Source organism: Sciurus carolinensis, chromosome 8, assembly GCF_902686445.1.
Source record: "Sciurus carolinensis chromosome 8, mSciCar1.2, whole genome shotgun sequence".
NCBI classification, from domain to species: Eukaryota; Metazoa; Chordata; class Mammalia; order Rodentia; family Sciuridae; genus Sciurus; species Sciurus carolinensis.
In genome coordinates this window covers 75,952,400-75,977,387 of record NC_062220.1, presented here as the reverse complement: position 1 = coordinate 75,977,387, position 24,988 = coordinate 75,952,400, and the positions used below count along the sequence as shown (strand labels likewise).

Below are 24,988 nucleotides of genomic sequence, written 5' to 3'. Positions count from 1 at the left end.
TTCAGTGTTGGTAGGTTATTTCTGGTAGTGGAAATATACAGAGGAACCCTTTTTGTGGTTTTATTTATTGGCAGCTTATATTTTATTAAATATTTTGAATGGTACCTAAGTTATGGAACACATTTCCTTCCCCCTTGAACTCACATACAAAGTTCCCTCTATAATTGTACAGCATTTGGCACCTGGAAAGCAGGATCCAAAATCTACCTCATCAGACATCTCTTTTATTTTTATTTTATTTATTTTTTAACTAGTAATGGGGAAAATAAAGGGGGGAGGATTACACATTAATGCCCTTCTGTAGAGACAGTGAACTCCGGAGGACATAAACCTTAGTTTATAGAAGTGTAAGAAGGAAATAAGAAACTAAGATTTATACCTCAATTGTACAGACCTGACAGAAGTGGTATGGGCTCTCAGGCAAGCGCAAAGTCAAGATTCTGTGCTTACTAATCTAAAATGTTATGTGGTTATCTTCCATTGTTTAATCATAGAACAGAAGTTTGCTTTTGTCTAAGAATAATTTCTTTTAGAAAGCAGTTCTATAAATCTAGTTTGAGGATTTAGATAGTTCTTCTTTCTTCTATTTGGGATGTTTGGGAAGTTTTGTGTAAAAATGTGTATAAATAGATATGTACACACATGCATACCTAATTTTAATCAGATTTTTACTTAAAATAATAATTTGTTTCAATGTTATGCCAGTTAGCCTTAGTTTTTATGACTAATTACTCCAAATATTGGTGACTTCAAACAATAACCAACATTGAGTTTGCTCAGAATTCTGTGGGTGAGAGTTTTGGTTGGACTTGTCAGGCTTACGTAGATCTGTCATGGAGTTGCATTCAACTGTTAGTTGACTAAATGCTGTCTGGGCCTCTGTTGGGACTGCTGGTCTCTGTTGCATATGGTTTTGTCTTCAAATAGGCTGGCCTGGGATTCTTCAGTGGGTCGGTAGGAATATCCCTAGGACATTGAGAAGGAAAATTCCAATGTGCTGGGGCTTTTTAAGTTTCTACTATATTTACTAATGTTCCATTGTCCAAAACAAATCATCTCACATAAGTGTCAATACAAGAGTCACTAGAAACCATTCCGAAATAATCTGACAGGTTTCTAAGAAAAAAAAAAGCTAATAAGTTGAGGAATAATTAAGTTTCAAAGGATTGAAAATTTGATGTTATGCACGAAGATAATTTCTTATACTGTAAATTACATTTGCAGTTTTACACATAATATGAAAAGAAGATGTACACATATGGAATCTAAACTCCTAATCAAGACTAAGTCTTCAGAGGATCACTATGGGTTAGTTATAACAAAAAAAAAAGTTAATGAAAAAATTATGAATGAAAATCCAAGATTTGCCACTTGGAGTTATATATTCTTAGAGAAATGACAATCTCCTTGAGGCACAGAAATGAAACTAAACTTCCTGCTCTTTCTTCTACTCAGATTTATGTGTCATGATAGATATGAAAAATTTTTAGCATAAATATGAAAACAGAACTATCACCCAGAGGGGAAATAACTTTGCTATGCAAGACATATTGAATTAATTCATTTGTAATACAAATAGTAGTTGAGCTGGTGCTAGAAATAAAACCTAGTCAAAATAAGCTAGAGAAGAATGCTAGAACTCTCAGAAGAGACAATTGAACAAGTAGTAACAATATGATGAGTGATGAATGTCACAAAAGAAGTCTGTATGTAAGAATATTCCTTGTTATCCCAAATGTTAGCTTTATTAACATATTATTCCATATTTCTGTGCTCATACAGTAACTTAAATTAGAATTATAAGGCTTTATTTTTATTTTATTTTCTGGGCTACATATTACTGTGCTGAAACTTATCTGAAAACATACTGCTGTTTTAAATATTTTAGTTTTAGCAGACAAAAAAGAAAAGTTGTACATATTAATGGGGAACCATGAAATGCTTGATGCATGTATATATTGCATTAATGTTTAATTAGGGTTAAACTTGTTTTTCTTGAAACCTTTTATCAATTTAGTTATGGTTGAAAACTTACAAATCCTTCTTCTAGCTTTTGGAAATGTACATTACATACTGTTGTGTAGAGTCATCATACTGTGCAACATCACCCCAGAGTCTCTTGCTTGTATCAAAATGTAACTCTAAATTTTGCTGTTCTTGAAGATCCAAAAGCCAAATTCCTCCAAATTCCTGGGGTGTTTAACTCAGTGAACTATTTTAATTTTGTTTTCTGGAGGTGGACTTTGAAAGTTATAGCCATAAAGTATAAAGTGAATTGTTTTAAGTCTATCTTCTTTATATGGGATACAGCTTATCTTACTCTTTGGGGCTACTATAATATATAATGTATTAATGTAATTGATATATATATTATCATAGTATTATATTATATATTACTTCCTAATATAACAATTATATCAATAATATAAATATAACTGTAATTGATATAATTATAATATATAATGATATAATAAAACAATTATATATAACATAATACTGGCTTATACACATCAGAAATTTATTTCTTATAAACCTAGTGGGTGGAAAGTCCAAGATTAAGGCAGGCACTTGCTCTTTCAGTTTCTGTTAGGGCCTGCTTCTGCAGAGATATTTGTCTTTTCATTCTAACTTCACATGGTTGATGGGTCTAGCTAGCTATCTGAAGTCTCCTCATAACGGTGATAACCCAGTAATAAGCAATCTGCTCTTCAGATCTTCCAAAGACCCCTGTTCCTAATGCCATCACCTGGAGGTTAGGATTTAAACATAGGAACTGGGGACAACCAACATTTATACCATAATACACTTATTCCATAATTTTGATTTTGTTCTAAAGTCATCAATGCTTATTCATGTAATCAATGTCTTGGTCCAATACATTCTTTAAAAACAACTTCTATATGTTTTCCAAATGTAAACTGTTCTAATTTTAAATGCATATCCTTTTTATTTTTGTTCTGCAAGATTTACTTTTCCACAATTTTAAAATAACACAAAATTTAGTAAATTAAACATATGAACCAAAAATATTAAATCTAACCTTAATTGTTCAATGTTTCTCTTAGTGTTGGTAGCATTCTCTAAAATAATTTTCTTGACTGATGGAAATTTCATGTTCACATGAATGAACAGAAGTCAAATATATATCATGTAAAGGGGAAAAAACAACACATGTTAATCATCTAAATATATAGGAGAATGTTTTATAGGAGAGAAATAATTTTATCCATTATGAAAACTTACTTTATAATTAGAACTAGTCTTTAACATACTTTCATTTAAAAGTTTTAAGTGATTGCCTATAAAACATGCATTCCTACAAGCTATAAATTTAGCTACCTCTACTTCATTTATATCATGATCATTACACCTGCCACACATTTTATAATAGATCACATTTATGTCATCATAAAGATATGCAGTAATGATCAGGCGTTCTTTTACAAAAAGTCATATATGTTAAATTCTTACACATCATTCAAAATTGAACTTTCCAATTCCCACCTGAAGAACAGTTATAAAATCTCATGAAGGAGTCAGACTCAGGTTTGTGTCTTCCATCATGCAATGTCAGAGGAGTCTACAATTCTTTTAATAATCTATAATTCTCTTTGAACATCAACTGGCCAAAAAAGAAGGAAAAAGTTTTTCCCAATTCCACACTAGCAAATAGGTATTAAAGAAAATATTTTATGTTAGATTAAAATGGAGACCCTAAAGAAATAGTTACATTTTTAGTTATGCAATGTTGTTTTGTTGGTTTATGGATCAGTAAACCTCCAGTAGTCCATTAGCTTCTCTATCACACAGTTTCCACTTACAACATATTCTCACATAGTCTTTAGATAAATGACAAATAATCTTTAATTGTCAGGGTCATTTAGAACTTTTTGCACAGTAATAGAAGCCTCCTGTCACAAAGTATTTTTAAGTTGGACAAACTTATTCTGTTTTATCTATCCAGATAAATTTGGAGAATGCTCCTATCACATATTTAATATCTCATAGTGGGAAGAAGGAAGACAGCAGCTGCATGAGAGTATACAAAGACTGGTAAAATGGACATTTTTATAATGTTAAGACTGCCAAATATAGAAGCAGTACAAGCTCCTCTACTTTATAAAACATTTTCACAGAGCTAATCAAAGGTGCAATGTTGTAGATTTGTAAACTAGCTAAAATTACTGGAATAACAAACTAATTCAGGATACCTAGGCCAAGGTAAATGGAAAATCCCACCTAGTTGGATCAGATTCCCTCAGTGGAAATGAGAGACATTATGTTTTGTTCATTACCCATAATTGTTAAATGGACCAATGCCAAGGATTTTCAAAATAGCCATTCATTTTTGAATGTCTAGAGGAGAATTTTTTGTGCCAAGTATATAGTGGTTTTTCTTTTTGCTCCTCATTTTTTACACAATCTTTCTCCTTCACAGGTTTATTTCTATACATTTATATGAATACACTGTTATTAATTTTTTTCTCCATGACCAGACATATTCTCTATTCAAGTTAATCAAGAGTATCTGTGTAGTCAATAATTTTAGAGTATTTTTCCTTTCTTTACAGCAATATTTAACAGTCACCTGGAGAAATATAAGGTGTTTGCTGAATTCATGGTGTTTCAGATATTTGTAAAGATTTAATCTGATTTGACTCCAATTGGAGAAATGAGTCTAGCATAGGTTAGAGGGGTTAATGGTGGGGTAAGAGAAAGAGTTTTAGTTGGGGTTGAGAAGAGATATTTCTGATAATTTTGTTTTTAATAAGTAATATATATTGACAACATGAATGAACCCTAAAAGCAAAACTCAAAACTAGCTTTGATTCACAAAAAATAAGATATATGAGAGGTAATTTAAGAAAGATCAATAATAAAGCAAGACCTACAGTGTTAGTCAATATTTCAAACCATTCTTAAATCAGAAATTTAGCTGTGAAATAAAAGACTGAGAAATAATCAACTGATACCTAATCATTTGCAATGTAAATATTCAAACTGGAAGTAATTTGGAAAAAGAAACCTTCAAAAAATAAGATCCTAATTTATTGAACTGCTCTTAAGAATATATAATTCATTTTCTTTTAAAATGCTATTCTTTTTCTCCATGGATAGATGATGGACATATACAAAGCTATACACAATATAATACATATGTACATATATACATATCTGTATATGTATGTGAGAATAAATTTTATACATATAATAGATATATCCATATGAGCTTTTCAAATAAATGAGCCTTATTTGGAAAATATTCTTGATTGTTGCTATAAATATTCATCAAACTTCCATTAGGAAAGACACAGAAAATTTCTCCATCAGTCAAAGAATTTGCCATATTGTGTTCCCCAATTTCCTCAATAAAGAGGCATATATGTTGATTTAAATTTTAATCAAGACATCAACAATAATAATCAATCACTTCACACACTGCATTACAGAATCATCACTTCAATTGTGATGCTGAAGAAACTTATGCTATCAAGATCACTTTATTCACTCTTTTTCCACACCATCCTTTCACACATGTGGATTTTTAAAATGTTACTTAAAAGATCCTAAAACTGAAACTTGTGGAAATTTTGAGAAGTTAGTGCAAGTTTTTATGTTGCCCTTAATTTTAACAAATTTTTTTTTTATTATCTTCACAAGTACACAGAGAAGTGCATGCAAATGTTCTGTGACCCTCTGTAAAATAATAAGTCCAGGTCTAAAAGAACTGACAATTTCTGGAGACTTGGCTTTAAAATACTTTCTGTCAATCATTTCATTCTCCATATTCCCATGACTCCTTATGGAAAAACTCAGTAGTACATTTAATTTAGAATAGATCTTGAACTTTTAATTCCTTTATCAGTTCTAATTTTTGTGCTGTATATTTAATTTATGACTTCTTCCTGGTTATTGAAATTCTTGACTATTTTTGAGAATCAATGTGTATGAATATGATAATAATAGTTGTCTATAAATTTGTATAATAATTCAAATAAAGGAGAAAGTGCCTAATTTAGTTTTGATATTTTCATTCAATTTATGTGATATACTTAGGTAATATTCTCTTATAGTAATTGAAAGATGTGTTAAAAGTAATGGAAAGATGTGTAAAAGTAGGGTTAGGAATAATAAATTACACTGCTAATTAATATTAATGAAATAGGACCTGTGAGTTGAATTCATCAACTATGACAGAAAGACAAAGAATTTCTAGCATTTCCTACTATTGTGAAGTTTTAAAAGGCCAAGTGAAAAGGAATCAATCCTCTAACAACTTTTGTTCATCATGTGACTGATTACTTCAGACTCTTTTTTGGAAAAAAAGAAAGATATACATAACATTAACATGTAATAGTGTCTTATGGACACTTACAGAGAATTTCATTTGTTCCTCCCCAAAAGATTTTCTATTCAATATGTGACTTGCCTATAGCTAATGTGTATTGTTTTGCTTAAAAACAGGATAAATGGCAAATATTTACTATCTACTATGTTAGTGAGCCTGTTTCATAAGAACTGTAAATAGAGACAAAAGTGGCTTCATAGCTGAAAGTTAGAGAGGCAGGAAAAGAATTCCCACATCATAAATTTAGTGCTGCAATGGAGGACAAAGGTGAGATGCAGCACTACAATCAGGAATTCGCGCTTAGCATAAAACTTGTCCTATAACCCCACACCCATCCACACACACACCAACACCTTCCAGCCCAGGGTACTGCTTTACAAACAGCAGAGTGTCTAGTGACTCCAACAAGCCTCTTGGAAGTAGCTCAAAGATTCCTTCCAATCAGATATGACATTTAGATATGTCTATTCAGATAGACAGAACAGAGGCTTTCTTTCCCTAATTTCTTGTTCTTAACATAAAGCATTTAAGATTCTAATTTCTCAGTTCCACTACTGATTTTGCCACCGAATTATCTGGGAGTGTCTTTCTTGTGTCTATTTACAGTGGGTTTACTGGATAACTGCATGAACCAATTTAATCACTGAGATGTAACCATTAAATCTGAAAATTTTATTTGTATAATTTTTCTTTGCATGTTTTCACATCTTAAAGATGTGAATAAATATTTGTTAGACAGTGCCTAAAGTATTTCAAAATAAAAATGGAAACATTTGGAATATTAAATCTACAAATTCCAGATGTTTGGAGACAGCTGGATATGTCACTGAAATTTTCAGTTTTCATCCAGATGTTTGGTGTTATGTCTGTTCTTTCAAAAGACAGACATTTATGGTATTACATAAATATGGGTTAGAGCATTATATAGATAGAAATTTCTAAATCCTATTTTCCTCTGGATAACTTAGTAAAGTATATGATAGAACAGATTTATATTTAATTTTTGTTCTTGTGATATATTGTGAAACTTAAGAAAACAAGTATAAATTTATATATACAAAACTGTAATGTAAGTAACTAAATCAGTTAAAGATCTAAAATCAATATTTAACCAATGGCAACAGTAATCCTCCTTTACGATATTTTTGTAAAAGACAAAAAATATTATTTCCGAAGTCTGACATCATTCGAGCAAATTAATAACAAAAATTCTTTTAGCTCCTTTCTTCTGTAAAAAGAATCAAGATAGAAATAAATATTTTGTACTTAAAAATTAGTTTAATCACACAAGCAATGTAAATACTAGTTTGTTGACTAAGAGAGAACAAGTGATACATAATAAAAAGATGTTCTGAAAATTAAACTTCATAATTGGACACTTTAAATATTAGCTATCATGACAACAAGAAATTACACCTTTTATTTTTGTTATGAATATTTTGTTGAAAATTATGAGTATACAGAGCTAGTAAGAGACTATAAGGCTTGGTTCATACTACTTTGATTTCATGAAAAAAATAGCATTTCCCATTACTCAGAGTCTTGGGGATATAAGTCTTAATTTTATCTGAACTATTAATTATCATATATGACAAACACAATTTATATGGAATCTTACCTTAGATCCACGCTTGAAAAAAGAAATATATTATTAAAATACCCTTATGTCTCTTGTATGTTCCAGAATAGTTGTATAACAGAAGATATAATTGACTTGAAGCACAAATAAAACAAGCATAGTTCACAAAATTCATCTATCATGCTCAAATATTTCAATTTCGAGTTTCAATTATATATAAAATATTTGATAATAATTTCCTAGAGGCTACTGTACTACCCTGGTTACTAAGGTAGGAACTCAGAAGGCTTACAGGATGCCAAAAACAGCAACAGCATTTGATTCCCAGAGAAAAGGAATAGTTTGCTATAATTATGTGGCATCACAGCCGAGTGGGGCACGGAGGGGAGAGGTAGAGTTCCCTGTTGTGCCCTGGACCCCTGGGAGAATCTCCTAACAAATAGTGCTAGTGACACCAATTATAACAGCAAGCAGTTCAAGTATACTCTGTAAAATCTGGAGCTAACCATTACACATCTCAGTATATACCTAATGCTTCCTATACAGCCAGCAAAGTACCTGTTATTTACAAGTTTCCCTTAACTAGACAGCATGAATTCCTTAAGGGCCGAACTGTATTTTTATTTATTTGTGCGTTCCTCCTCTAATTCCTCTCATCTTTTGTTTAACACAGTGCCAGTTATTAGACATTCAGTAATATTTTTAAATGTATGAATGAATAAGTAAAGACTAAGCCATCAAGAAGAATGGAGGAACTTTAGATTACATAGAGGGAATGAGAGGGAGAAGGAGGCGGGGGTATGAAAGATGGTGGAGTGAGACAGACATCATACCTATGTTCGTGTATGATTTCACAAATGGTATGAATCTACATTGTGCACAACCATAGAAACAAAAATTGTACCCCATTTGTATACAATGAATCAAAATGCAGTCTGTAAAATAAATAAAATAAATAAATAAATAAATAAATAAAAATTGAGATTGTTATATGAAATATACTTGTAAATTTTAATAAAATTACTTAAAATGCTTAATTTTAAACAATGAAGTGTAAAGTGCCTGGAAAATTATGCTTTTGCCCAATTTGAAAACAAGAACAAAAAAAAATCCCTTTGTTTTTTGTATTTCTGCCAATGAAGCAGGATTCATGAAGTGATACTAAAAGTGTAAAGATTTTTTTATCTATAAATCTACTGTGATATTGTTATAAAGTTTCTTCATTTATAAATCTACTGTGGTATATTCCAGAAGCAATATTGATTCATATTTTGGATTACTTTTATGTTTTATCTTTTATTGCTAACATTGCTAATAAGGAAATGTGTTTTTTTTTTCTCAAAAAATCTTTTTCTCCTTATTTTATATTTTATATTCACCCTAATATTTTTTTTTATTTATTTTTTTTATTTTTTAACGTTTACATAGGGTAATGATGTTTATTTTATTTTTCCCCTCCCTCCCACCCCTCCCCACCCCTCCCACCCCTCTTTTCCCTCTACACAGTCCTTCTTTCCTTCATTCTTACCGCTCTCCTTAGCCTAACTCTAAACCTAACCCTAAACCTAATGCTAGCCCGTCCCACCCCCCATTATATGTCCTCATCCGCTTATCAGCGAGATCATTCGTCCTTTAGTTTTTTGAGATTGGCTTATCTCACTTAGCATGATATTCTCCAATTTCGACCATTTGCCTACAAATGCCATAATTTTATCATTCTTCATTGAGGAGTAATATTCCATTGTATAAATATGCCACAGTTTCTTTATCCATTCATCAACTGAAGGGCATCTAGGTTGGTTCCACAATCTGGCTATGGTGAATTGAGCAGCAATGAACATTGATGGGCTGTATCTCTGTAGTATGCTGATTTTAAGGCCTTTTATAGCATATCTGGGTACCATGACTTCTAGAGACTTTCAGTATACCTTCCATTTCTGGAAGATGACACCTGTATGTGGTTGTTGCTGTTTTACCCCATTACTAACATCATGGAGTTCCAGTATCCAATATGTAATCTCACCCTTAAAGAAAATAGTATAAGGAATTGGAATTACTACATATCATCAAATGCTTTCACCCATACATATATGTTCATATGTATGTATATATGAACATATTGCATGCGAATATCCATATGTGTGTATAAATATACCATTGACAACTGTGAAATCTTCTCTCAATCTTGTTTAAAAAAAAAAAAAAAAAACGTACAATTCCACATGGCAAACATAGAAAACACAATGTAGACCAAAGTATTTCTAAATCAATACCATACTCTTACATTTTTCTCATTTAGTCTTGAACATTTTATACTGGTATTAGAGAATGACTACACTCTTTCTCCTAGAAAAGGAAATAAATGCAGAATTTAAGAGGTCTATTCCTCCATTTTTTTGCAAAGCTTATTTTGACTGACTGTTCAGCTTTTGGTGACAGTGATGAGGATGGCAATGACTTACATGTTTCTTCCATCTGGAATTGTTGATGGAGAAAAATCTCCCTACAGAGAATCTTGAAGGGCTCATTATTCCAATATTACAAATATGAAAATTGAGGCAGAGAGAAGTATAATTTTCTCAAATTCACACAAAACTCAGAAGTGAAGCCAAGAGTAGAACTCAGCTCATGTGGAACAGATCTAATGCAACATGCAATGTCAAACTTGTAAAGGTAATTAAACTGAGTAGTATAATTACCTAAATTATAGCATAGGAAAATAGTGTCATATTTACAAATGTAATTATATCAAGTATGAGAATTACCTGAATGATAGTAATCATATGGATGGAGTTCACATACTCTATATGCTTTATTTTTTAAAAATCCTAAATATTTTAAAAAATTGCCAGTTTGAAATATAGCAGAACCCAAAGTAGGGAAAAACCCTAGAATCTGGAACAAAACAAATCGTTAGGTTATATCCTGGCATGACATTTTCCATCTGTGTAATCTTAGGCAAGTAACTTAACCTTTGTCCCAACTTCCTCATCTGTAAAATAAAAATAATGCTGTATTATCTAGAAAAAATAGAAATAGAAATAATGCATAAGTGGCAACTATAAGTATAGAGTATATCACTTATACCCAAGTAGGAGTAAATAAAAAGTAACTACCGATACTCTTGGTTAGTGAGTATAATCTTACATGAACACTCATCAACCAGTTGTTTTAATTTTTGTGGCACTGAGGATTGAACTCAGGACCTTGCACATACCAGGCAAGTATGTAACCACTTAGCTACACCATCCAGCCCTTCCATCAGTTAGTTTTTTAATCAATCTGTCTTACTGTATTTTCTTATCCATTGTTGTCAAATAGATTAATATGTCTATGAGAAATACATGATGCAAGCTTTCAATTATGGCCTCAAATGAAACCAACAAAAGTTTAGATTGAGAAATATATCCATTCGATATTTCATCCTAATGGCACTATAAAGGCATAGAATGGCCTTTTAGACACAACTTCTTTGTAGTTCTCCAAGCATGTTTTAAACTGATTTAGGAATAGACATATAGATGGCAAGTCAGAGAAGTACTTGGGAGGGTGAGGAAACTTTGACTGGGACAAATATAGCTCTAATTCATAGAAATTCTTTAGAGAATCAATATTGTTGAGTAAACTTTAGAGATAAAGTTCTTTTTTCATCTATTTATATCTTTATATTATATTTCAAAAAATATGAAGTACAGTTGTTTGCGCATTCTGAAAGTTTAAAAATAGCATTGTGATCTTGCAATTTGATTAAATTCAACATTGAATTATTTTTATCATTTTTGTTTTATGGAGGCCTGGTATAGACCTTTGCAGCATTGTTTTTCATCGATGCCACAAAAGAGAACAACGTTGTCGGTTTAACGGTCTTTTGTGTTGTTTCCTTTCCTGCTTCAAGGTGAAGGTGTGGTTCCAGAACAGGAGAATGAAGTGGAAGAGGGTAAAAGGAGGACAGCAAGGAGCTGCAGCGCGAGAAAAGGAACTGGTGAACGTGAAAAAAGGAACACTTCTCCCATCGGAGCTTTCGGGAATTGGTGCAGCCACCCTCCAGCAGACAGGGGACTCGCTAGCAAACGAAGACAGTCATGACAGTGATCACAGCTCAGAGCATGCACACTTATGATACACATAGAGAGGACCAGCTCCATTCTCAGGAAAGAAATGTTGTGATGGCAAGCCTTACCCAAACATCGTTTACACAGAAAGGACTATGGCAGTGGTGTTTAATATTAAGTTCAGGCATCGCAAGTCTATTTCATGATTCATAGAGAGTTTACACTAAGTGCCACTTATTGAGGATACTTCCACAGTGAAGATGGAGAAAGTGAACTTGCTTTGAATATTGCAGATATGTTTGGTCATATGTATGGCAGCGAGCAGGTGTGGGTTTGCTTTTGCTGCACTGAAAAGTTGATTGCTATCAAGAGAAAACTGTAAACAGACATTCTTATTCAAGATGCCTCAGAGTGAAGATCTGAAGATGAACTTGCTTTGAACATTCCAGATGTACAAGGTCATATTTGTGATAGTGGGCAGGTATTTGCTTTTGCTTGCACTGAAATTAAATTGCTATCAAGAATAAATCATGAAGTATTTTATCCTGAACAACCACAGTGCCTGAAATCACCAAGTGGATAAAACATGTATTTTAACTCTGTATATATTACCCTTAAGCCATTTCCTGTCTTCACTAATTTTAGCAATGCATTCATATTAGCTGATGAAAATAGCACTCACATTGAAAACCAGAACCCAGCTTCTTGTATGTTTTATACATTTTGTCATTCAGAGATGTTCAGTATATGCTTACTTGTGTTCAAGTAGAGAAAAATACGGTAGAGTCTGATAGGACATATTTCTTGTACCACAGACAAAACAAATCTTATGTTGCATCTACTATCAACTGCTGCTAATACATTATTTTAAAACTTGCCTTGCTCCTCAACTCTTCCTATCTTATAGCTTGAAAAAAAATTTAGGATCATAGGCAAATCAGTTACCTTGCAGAGAGAGCTTTGTATGACAGACATTGTCTGATTTTATTTCTATAACATGTTATGTTTATTAATATGATTTAATGAATAAAGAGAAGTTTTCTTCTTTGATTGGCAATGGTGTTAAGGTGAAAAGCAAAATTCTGAATGTCTTCAAATTAAACTCCATAAAATACATTATTTTTTCATATGTGATGTATTCAAGCAGAACAACCTTGTATTTTGTTTAAAAAAAAGTGTTTAATAAATGATCCTTTGTAAATAATGTTGGTCTCCCTACTGTGATTTCTTGAATATTTAGAAATTTTCATATCAATGCCTAAGAAAGCCTCAAATTCATCGACTCTTATGTAAACCCAAATAATCAAAATTAATGTCATTTACATTTTTCATTTCTGAATATTTTAACTATGATGGGGAAAAATCAATTTTGGGGTAATCAAAGAACATTTAATAGGCATATATAATAAGATATTTCCCTAATTTAAGGAGTATTCCAAACCAAATTTTTTACGTATTTTAAAATTGAAAAGTAGGAGAAAAAGTGAAGGTATTCAGCACATGAAGTAAATTAAAGTTATATATTTTGATAGTTTTATTTAATAAATTTGAATTATTCTAATAGTTGTTTATTTTATTTTTACTTCATTTTGTATTTTTCCAGTGTTGGGGGTCAAACCCAAAACCTCATGCATATTACTAAGTATACCCTTAGTTTACCAGTAACTTTTAAAATAAGAATAGCTAGAATCTTTGATATAAAATATAAAACCAAAAAAACTGAGGGGAATTCTCAGTTCTAATGGATATTACTGATACAGGTAAAGGATTATTACCACACTTTGTGTTGTGCATGAATGCATAAGCGTTGGATACCTAAGTTCTACTTAGAACTTGATCACATGTTTTCATTGGTTACATGTTTAGCTAGAAGTGCTTGGAAACATTGCCACCCTTCTCTCCCTCCCCAATAAATTACAGACAGAAATGGAGGAAAATGATCAGTAAAAATTTTAGAAACCTCATTATTTAGTTGATTCTATTTGCTTTTAAAATGATTTAACAGGTAAAAATAATTTAATTTCTTTAGCTTAGTTGAAATGACAGAGTAATCACGAAGTAAAGTAACAATTATATAATTTGTATCACTATTCCCTCTGTGATATAAATTTTCATCTGATTAGTCAGCAATATTTCTAAATTAACATTAGGGAGACACCATTCAAATAGTACTTTTCTATCAATCACTTAAATGAATGTATAGTATATTTGTACTGATGACATCTACTTCAGTGGACCAACATTCTTATTGTAAAATAGTATTTAAATTCAAAACATCTTGACAAATTGGTGAAATGGGAAGATATAAATTAAATTGAGTGTAATAGGGACAAGTAGAGGATAATTCCTTTGGGCAGGAAAATAATTTCCAGAAATAACAGGAAAGGACTGCTTAGGAGTAGCTAAAAAGGACAGTTTAAGGTTTGAAATGAAATAGAAAGTATTAAGAATGACAATTTAGTATGATAAAGCAGGGAAAAGTGATTTTGACTGGACCATGACATTTAGGAAACTGTGAGGCATGTGTAGCATAGATCATACCTTTATTAGAAAATTTTAAGCTATCTTAAATGAAATTGACTTGGAGAACAGGAAGAGATTAGAAAGGCCACTTAACCCACCAAACCAATTAAAATGATGTACCATGTTAGATGCTGGATACATTGACAAGTAAACAAGCCGAGTATTGTTAATAAGAACTTATATTTTTGCAGTATTTGTATTCGCCTAGCTTTAAATGGTACATAGGTTAGCAAACATACCTCATTACCTGTCTTGAATTAAAGTTTCATGAAGAAAATTAAGATGTTTTCATGTAATATCTATCTAGTTTTAATTTTCTCTGGAAGTAGGAATGAACTAAAAAATAAAAAATAAAAATAAAATATAGCTATAGGTGTTTTTTATTCTTCACTAGAATGATGGCATGCTGTGTATCTAATTAGATAATGTTCCTTTCACATAATTCCATCTTAGTTCCTGGTAGTCTGTACAAAGTCAAAAGCATGAGAACACCTTTCCCCCAAATAGCATGGAATCAAAGGGTGGTGTTGTTCAGCAGGATTCAGAGGTATGAACCCCAGAATTGCCTCATAAGTTGATCCACTATTTTTTTTAACTCTTTGTTGACATGACCTCAGTTATTTGTTACTTCCCACATTTGCCTAGAGCTGTCTGTTTACATTTTCTTCTTCAGAGATCATATATAAAAACTGCGTTTGCAATTCTATATTTTAAAATGAGTTAAATGAATTTAAGATAATCCAATGACAGTTTAATAACCTGGTGAATTACTTTGCATGAAAAAAGTGGGAATTACTTTCTTAGGATAATAAGGTAAGATTAGAGGGCAGATAGTAAAACAAAGTAAACTATAAAAATTGATATTCTACATTTTCAGTGCCACTAGCTTATAAGGACATTTAAAAATTACTGACATATGTATGATGGCAAATGATAAATTTATTCTTAGAGTTGATTATAGGACCTATAGAACTAAAGCTAAATCAGTTACAAGGCACTTGAGTGTCATAGGTCAGTAATTCAAAAGGTTTGTAAACATTTTTTTTTGTATTGGTAATTGAACCCAAGGGCACTTAACTACTGAGCCACTACTGAAACCTTTTTTATTTCTTTTAATTTTGAGACAAATTCTCTATAAGTTGCTTAGGGACTTGATAAGTTCCTGAGACTGACCTTGAACTTATGATCCTTCTGCTTTAGTCACCTGAGTCACTGGGATTACAGGCATGCACTACCATGCCCAGCAGGCTGGTGATGTTTAAGAACAAACCATTTTTAAATACTTAAAATATAATGCTGTTGAAATAATTCAGGTAATTTTTGAGGTAAGATGTATATAGAGTACAGTGTAATGTTTAAATATTAAATAGTACTTTAAAGGCATAATTCTTCTTTGAATCAATTGGGAAATAACTGTACATTCCTCATCAGTCCCTTTCATTGAATTATTTCAGTAAAAAGAGAGAATCTAAAAAGAAAAACTTGGAGCTACAGATTATTTAACCATTGAATTGCTAGACTATATGTGGAAGATCTTTAGGATTGACCCAGTAAATATTACAAAATTTTTATTTTTGCTTTGGTCATTTTTATATTTTCTGTCTACAGATGGCCACGATAATTGAATAACATTCTATGTATTTCTCAACATTTCTGCTTTCAGCTATTAGAGAATGACATCAGGGCTGGTGGATAAAGGAACAAAAATGGCACCAGAAAAAATGATTGCTACTCCAAATTTCATAGCCTAGAAAAATAGGTTCCTAAGATTTAGACATCATTTCTTCTTCATCTACTAATTCTCTATTATCATGTATTTTTATAATTCTAATATCTTGGCATTTAAATGCTTAAATATATTTAAAATACATTAGAGGGCAATACTTTTTTTTCTTTTATATCTTATTTTCCCCTGAATAAGATTTTATTTAAATCCGACTTTAAATCATACTTAAGAATTTCGGAAACTTTTTTATTACTTCACAGTGTACTCAGTCAGCTCAGTTATCCTTCATTAGAATATTGTTTACTTTTATTAAAGATATTTTTCCAAAATGATTCCCCAATTAGAATAAATTCATAAAGTATTAAATTAATTTGTAAATTAATGTGTGTCACGCACTTCATGTGAGGGGTGATAAAGTTATTATAATGCATGGTAATATCAGGCTTATGCTGAACTTTTCATTTCTGCCCTTCTGATGTAGTTCACTGAATATGAATATGTATTTTCTTTAAATTAAAGAGTAATCACAGGGTGTAAGAATGTTCAAATTATCTTGAAACTATTTAAGCACACACTCTTCTTTTATACATCAACAGTTGAAAATATTAACTATTGTGTCATTTTTACATTTGTGTCTACTGATTTTGAAAATATATCACTGCTTTCAGAGTTTAATAAAACTTTAGACCCAAAGTATTATTTATGTCCAAGTTATTACTTCTGGTTAAAATATTTGTTTGATTTTCTTTTTATTTATGGCAGAGTTCAATTTTCTTTGCATTTGCCAATATTAGAATATAGTAATTTTTCATGTTTCACATGACTATATGGGGTATACTGGGTTTAAAAAAGAAAAAATAGATAGATAAATGGCTTTCCAAATAATATGGTTTAAAAAATACTCATGGAATAGGTCAATAGAAAAGGAAAAATTGTGTCATAACACTACACATTCTATAAAAGCATTATCAACTTAACAATTTTTTTGAAATTTAAGATTTTCAAATTTGCCTATGACTGCCAATTTTTTTGTCAAATCATCAAATTCTTCAAAGAATGACAATCAGAAGAATCTTTTAATTTGCTCCTAAAATAATATATTTTATACATGTTATATAATTTATAAGATAAAAATCAAAGGCTACTGTGACTTGCCTAGCATATTCAATTTAAGAACAGATCACAAGTCAAGCTGGTTAAATGAAAAGGGACTTAGCCATGACCATGCTCTTATCTGATAACCTCATGTGTATTAAGCATCTTTTCTTTTCTAGCAATATGTTTAATCATATTTAGATATTTCCTTGGAGTAATGCTTATTAGTTTTCTGAGTATAAACAAAAGAAACTTTTTATTCATATAAAATTTTTTAAAAATATATCTCTATATATAAATGCATATTTTGAACAATAGTGGTAACATACCATACTTACTGCCTGCCTTTTAATTTTACTAAATATACTTAATAGCAAAATAGTATTCTCATATGTGGATTTATTTTGTATTAACCCTAAAAATTCCCCTACTGTTGGATATTAACTCCTTTTTCCCCATGTTTTCCCTAAATATATTAAAACAACATTTTATGAACCTCTTTGCAAAATCTAGTTTTTCCCATAGTAGTTGTGTTTTTTAATCCTTTTTTTTTTTTTTTTTTAAGAAAATGGATTATTTGTAATGAGGAACTATGTTATGCTGTTAGGACTTTGGTATGCTTTGCCAATTGCCCACTGTAAATTCAAACTCTTTTCTGTGCCTCTTTCCCCATATATAAAACAATTTTAACCATCTGAATGATTTCTAATTATTTTGATTCTAATAAAAAGATATTTAAATATTTGTGTTTAATTTCTAATGTAGTTGAACATTTTAATGTGCTTATTAATAATCATATTTTTAAAATCATTGATCCATTCAAAATAATTTGATTAAAGTGATCAAACTCCAAGAAATGCCCTCTGTAATTTAAAAAATCTCCCCATTAATAAAACTGTATGAAAAAATGACTCTTCTCCACAAAGCATTGGAAGTTCTAGGTAGTTAACTGGGCAGAAGAATCCACTGATCTAATACTATACACTGTAAACCATTTAAGCAAAGTTAGCACCCACCGGAAAATAGTTATCTCCATATTTTCCTTTCTCCTGCTATATATAATCGATTTTCCACACACACACAAACACACAAACACTCTGCAGGCAGAGTGGTTACCGTAAAATACAAATCAGATTAATTAACATGTGGTTCTTAGTGACCTTCATAAATGTAAATTCCAAGAGGTGACTATAATCCACAATGAAACATTTGTACATATTTTTAAATAGGCAGATGAGAGCATATCCCTTCTTTGTATTAAATATTTCAGTGACTTAGAATACACCCCAAACCACCTTTATCTGGGCCTCAAAACACCACAATACCTGACCGCATACTGGTCACACATTTGGTATATGCTAACACTTTTCTTAACAGCCTGAATTCCAAATAGTTCTGACTTCTTGCTGATCCTCAGCACACTGAGTCCACTCCTCATGCAGACCTTGTATTCCCTAGTCCCATTGCCTGGAATGCTCTTCCATATTGCTGTTGACTTCTTTCCTCATTTCTTTTAGTTTGTTCTTCCTTATAGAGGTAATCCTTAATCTTGTTAAATAAAATGGCACCATTTCACATTCTACTCTTTTAATAAGTATTGTCCATTAGCCATTAGGTAGCTATCCAGTGATTTCTTCCCCCTTCTGGATGTAGACTTCATGAGAAACAAACCCTGCCTGTTCAGTTCATTTTTATGTCCCTGGCACTTTGAATAGTCTGGTAGTCCAGGACCAACCCCCGTTCTGAATTCATCTGATTTAGAAAAGGTAACTACTGTCTCAAAACACTGGTCTGCCATGGCCTAGAAACCTCCTGATAAATGTAGAATGCTATAGTTATTGTGAATCAAATTATAACCCTTGGAGGTGGGTGATAACATAATATGGCAAGTATAAGCACTGATTCTAAACTTGACAGTTTGCAGTAATAACATTTTAAATAAATGTATGAATGAAATGGTACAAGATTCATCCAAAGAAATACCTGTGAATCAAAATTGATAGAGTTGAAGAAAGAGCCCTAGAATACCTTTTTTAGTGGGTTATATATAAAAATCACAAATTAAAACAAATGTTTGATAAATGATTTTGATATTATACTAATAATACACCAAGTGGAAAAGAAAAGGTAGAAAAAAGGCAAAGAATAGGTTTTAAACAGATGTTCATATATGGTTTGGAGGAAAGAGAAAATTTTTCCTTCCATTCAGATGCTTGTCTTGAAATTCTCAAAATGTTTTGCAGACGGTTTGGCTGATTTCCAATATATATTGTTGCTTGTCTGCTATGAAGAATGCCATGTGTGCAGTATGGAAGTCCATTTTTAAAAAAAAAATGGACTGCTAATTATATTCTGGGCAGGTGCTGCTAAAGTGAAATCAGGTGTCAAGCTTACAATTGCCTAAAATGACTACGTTATGCTGAGAAAGAATGGTGTACCGTATTGTAAAAAAGAATTTAAGCATCACATGTAAGCATTACATTTTTGGAGTGCTGCAAAGGTTAGATTGCATAGCAAAGCTGTTAAACTTTCAAACTACTTCCACCATCAACAATGGAAGAAGTTTTATGTTGAATCAAGAATATAGGGTAGATCAAAGTTACATATTTTCTTGCTAAAATATCTTCCATATTAGTTGCACAATTTTTTTCTGAAAAGTTGATGAAGAACAGTGAGCTGAAAAGTGCAATGACCCATTCCAAAACATAACTTGCAAAATTAGTCAAAATCAGTCTTCCGTAGTTATTAATTGGAACCTATTATATAATGGCAGCAAATAAGCCTCAGAATTACTTAGGTCCCTGCAGGACAAAAATGAACCACTTTATTTTTTTAAATATATTAATTACTAGATGTATCACAGGCTTTCTCAGTTTTACTACAAACTTGTGATGACTCAGTTAATATTGCTCTAAGTTATAAAGCAGGTCAGAAAATTCTATGAGGCAAATTTCAAAGTAAAATTATAGATATTGCTATTAGAATAAAAAGTTCAATATTATTTTGAGAATCTAACTTTAGCATTCCTTATTATGTGTGACCTATCTGCAATCTACAATATGGTTAATTCATTATGTTATTCAATCCTCACAGCAGCTCCATAAGTTAGGTTCCAGTGTTGTGAAATCATCATCTTCAGATGAGGTCATTGAAGCACAGAAAGTTGAAGCACCTTACACATTCCAGTAACTGGAGGAGTTTATATCACTAGATATATACATATATATACATATACATATATATACATATATATAACCCCCAAAGCTTGTATTCTGATTATTCCAAAAATAGTTTCTTTCCAAAACAAAAATATAATTTCCCTTATTAGCCTCATTTAATCTCAAAAGAAAACTCACTAACAGAGCAAATGATTTTAATTTACTGAAAACTTGTAACAGTCGAAATTTCAGCCCCTCTTGGCAAGGCACACAGTGCCACAAACAGGAAGTTTAAGCCCCTTCTCACCAGGTGTATAGTGGAGATACTAACAAAAAGAAGTAAATCAGAAGTCATTTTTGTTCTTAAGTTTTATTTTTTAATTGACATGTAGTAATTGTGCATGTTTATGGGCACAGTGTGATATTTTCATACATGTATGCTATATGAAATGTGTGATGATTAAGTCATGTCAATCAGTATATATACCACTTCATTCTTTGTGGTAAGAACATTTAAAGCCTCTATTCAAACTCCTTTGAACTATACAATATCATTATTTGTAGTTACCTCATGTGCAGAACTTATTCCTCCTACCTATGTCTTTGCATTTGATGATTCATATCTCCCATTTTACCCTCTTCCAAACAAAAGAAAACAAAAGAAAAACTACTATATGATCAGCAATCACAATAGTGGATAAATACTTGTGCTAATTTGGTTGTTGGATATCTCCTAAAGACCCACATGTTAAATCTTAGTTCCCAGAGTGGTGTGATTGGAGGTGGTGGAATCTTTGAAATATGGGGCCTCATGGGAGGTGTTAACTTCATTGGGGGCACACATTTAAAGACGATTTTCGGACTCTGGGCTGTTTTTCATTATTTATTTTGCTTCTTTTCACAAGACAAGCAGTGTCACCATGTGCTGCCTCAGCACAAGCCCAAAGCCCCAGGGTCACTCAATCTTGAACTAGAACCTCCAAAACTCTGAGCCAAAATAACCATTTTCTTACTAGATGTTAATTATTACAAGTGTTCTATGATAATTATGGAAAAACTGACTAACAACATCCAAAGGAAATTAAATAAATATGTCAAAGCAATATATGTACTTTCATGATTATTGCAACATTATCCATGATAGTCAAGATATGGAATCAACTTAAGTGTCCATCTATGAATGTATGTATTTAAGACATGTGGGATATATACACAATGGAATACAATTCAACTGTATAAATGAACAAAATTCTGTCATTTGTAATGACATGGATGAAACTGGAAGACATTGTATTAAGTGTAATAAGCCAGGTACCACACAGAGCAAATACCACATGATCTCATTCATATGAGGAGGTTTACTTTCCTAACCAAATTCAGGTGACCAAGTTATCTTGTTTCTCATCCACAAATATCACAGATATGTTTCTCATCCACAAATATCAACTAAAAATCAGAAAATTTTGCTATTGGACATAGGGAGGGCTACAAACAGAAGATCTGTCAGTTCAATATCAAAAGAGAATACCAATCACAATGAAAAGTAATTTGGAACTCAGTGAATCTATATTTAAAAAATCTCTTTATTACAGAAATTTAAGATGAATTAGTTCATTATTATGGATATATTGGAATAACTTACTAAAATGGAAACTTGCAAATTTTCAGACTTCACTCAAAACCTGCGGAATCAAAAGTTATGAAAATGGGCTTAGCAATGTATCATGTTACTAAAATAATAGTAATTTTCCAACAGTAAGTATCTTTGGATTGTGATGATGTGATAAATAACAATTTTTAAGCATTGTTTGATATTTAAAATAATTTAAATCTATAATTGATTCTAAATCTCATAAACCAGATTTATTCTTACATTGGCTAGTGCAAACCCAGATCCCTAAAATACTAATATATTTAGACTAACTTATCAAGTGTTTTATTAACTCAAATCACTTACTTGAAATTTGGAAATAGTAAATTCAGATTCCCATATAATAATAATTACTTTTAACTGGCACAAGAAAGTGGTAACTGCATGAAGTAAATCTCCTCCAATTTGTAAGGCATGGGCATCAGTTAGGAGCTTTAAGGCATATGTCACTTTAAAAGCTGTGGAAGATACATAAACATTTTTATATGACAAAAATTATTTTGTAACAACCAATATTATTTCTATTAGGAGAAAACATAAGTACACATGTGCACATGCACATATACAACTATAGGTTTTCAGATTCATATTTAAATATTAAAAATATCTGGCCTGATTAATAAGTTCTAAGTACCAAAACCCTACTAAAAGCAAAAGCACAAAAGAGAAAGGGGATAATATTTGTCGTATCAAGTGCGTATTATTGGATGTGCATTTAAGCACAGGGTCAGTAAAATTAGGTAGTTAAATATAAACATATTGAACAAAGAAATTCCTTACCTCATCCTTATATACAAATAATCAACTAACATCAAAATGTGCACTATTTATGTGGTTTTGATACTCAACTAAAGCCAATTAAATAGGTACCATTTATGTATTTTTAAAGTAATTAATCCTACATTCATAGTGATATTGCTCTTTTGCCGTCTTGAAGTAGAATAAGTAATAGAAAGACCAAACTTGAGAAATTTTATTATTTTTTTAGTAGCCATAAGAACATAACAACACCTCAAAAACATAATTCTTAGTATAGATTTCACTCTGCGTTTATCACTTTAGATCTCTCCAAATCAAATGAACTTAACATTATCTAAATCCACATCTTAAGCAGAGAATGATCTGAAATATTTTAAGAAAACAAGTAAGGTCAGCTCACTTTATGTACCATTGTTCAGTAGAGAAGAGAAACTAGAATACTGCTTAATGGAAAATGAAACAGATTAGAAATATTTCCAAAGCGTGAAACAACTATGACTCTAAACTTCTTGATGTTTAAATGTGGAGTTGAAACTAACTTTTCATTTCTTCTTAAATTATTTCTAATAGGTAACTATGTTTTATTCTCCTATGCTTACAAATGCTATCCAGCATCTTGAAAATTATTCCACTGTTTTCACCCTACAAATTGTATATAAGCTTCAAGGAGATATAGGGGTATTACTTCATGGTTAAGTAACTACTATATATGTTATATTGAAATAATGGCAACATGATGGAACTGTGGATTATTTCAATTGTGAAATTAATCTATCATGTATGTTTATAATGAGTGACTCAATAGAAGAATGCTATAACACATTTTTAACTGATATGTTATAAAATATGCAATTAAAACAAGATTACATAACATAAGCAATGTTGGATTGATGATTGATTATTTCTGTAAAATCATAGGAGCGTACTCTTACCTAGACCTTGTATGATTATCTAGGGAATTCAATGACTTGTTAAATGTGTTCTGCTTGGCTTATAATTGAATTTTGTTATTAATTTATATTATCTTTCTTTGCTCAATGAAAAGTAAAAGCATTTAAAAAAATCTTGGTAGAAATCAGATTCTCCAGGATCCTGCTTTAATAGGTTCAATATTTTCTAAATGTCATTGGATTTGCCCAAGTTTCCACCTGAGTGTTTGATTTGGAGCATCCCTGCAAGTTGTTGCAGAAAATACTTTCAACAAGCAAATCAGACCTTTCAATATGCTGGAGTAGCTTTTATAAAATGACAAAGACTAATGTGATTTGTAATAAAGTTTATTATTGTTCTGTACCTAAGCAGGTAATACAATACCTAAGTACCATCTCAAAGATAGAGTTTTAGTTCTTATTTTACTTTTATAGTCATAAGAAATCCCTTTCATGGACATCATATTTATAGTCTTCCCCAATATTTTTCTCCTCATAAAACACCACATCTATCCAAATGACATGATAGGAGTCTGAAAATAATTTATCCAGAGAGAAGGGTTATCAAGAAAAAGGGTTCAATCATTTTCCACTGCAACACTCCCCATTTGCCAGGAATTATTTCTCCTAATCCCCTTATAAATAGTTGGCAGTTTGTGAAAACTCATGTATATGAAGAAAATGCTTCATGTTCAGATGGAAACCAGCACTATGTGGATTCCATATTCCTAATGACTGAAGAGGAAAAAATTCTAAGCAAATTAGAACATATCTTAAATGTAAGAATAGAGTGTGGGGTTGCTAAATGCAGAATGACAGTTACTGCAGTATTAGACTACAGGACTGGGAGCATTTGAAACTCCCTGTGGTAAAGAGGGGATCCCAGGACACCTGAAAATTAAATTGAAGGAAACTTTGAATATGTGTATCAGGAATGTAATCAGGAAATCATCTGCTGATAATAGCAGAAACATTCTTCCTTTCTTTATGCTCCTTATTAAACTTCTTTTAGACTATTTTACTTTTAGTTAGCATTTTGAATTCATCTTAAAAACAACTGGTAAATAAGACCTCCCTTATTATTTGATGGAGAATTGCAATTATTTTCTCTTTTATTTCATTCACTTCATTTTGCCAACTCTTTCTTCCTTCCCAAAGTCTTAGTTA

At 31.3% G+C, this 24,988-nt stretch overlaps 1 protein-coding gene across 1 annotated transcript in view; it reads left to right on the top strand.

Moving 5' to 3' along the window:
- Nucleotides 1-13,178, top strand: part of Meox2 (mesenchyme homeobox 2) — a 63,820-nt gene extending 50,642 nt beyond the window's left edge. The window contains 1 exon segment of the mRNA XM_047561606.1: nucleotides 11,824-13,178. Within this exon segment, the coding sequence (XP_047417562.1) occupies nucleotides 11,824-12,048 (225 nt within the window). The 3' untranslated portion in view covers nucleotides 12,049-13,178.
- Nucleotides 13,179-24,988: the final 11,810 nt, after the last annotated feature.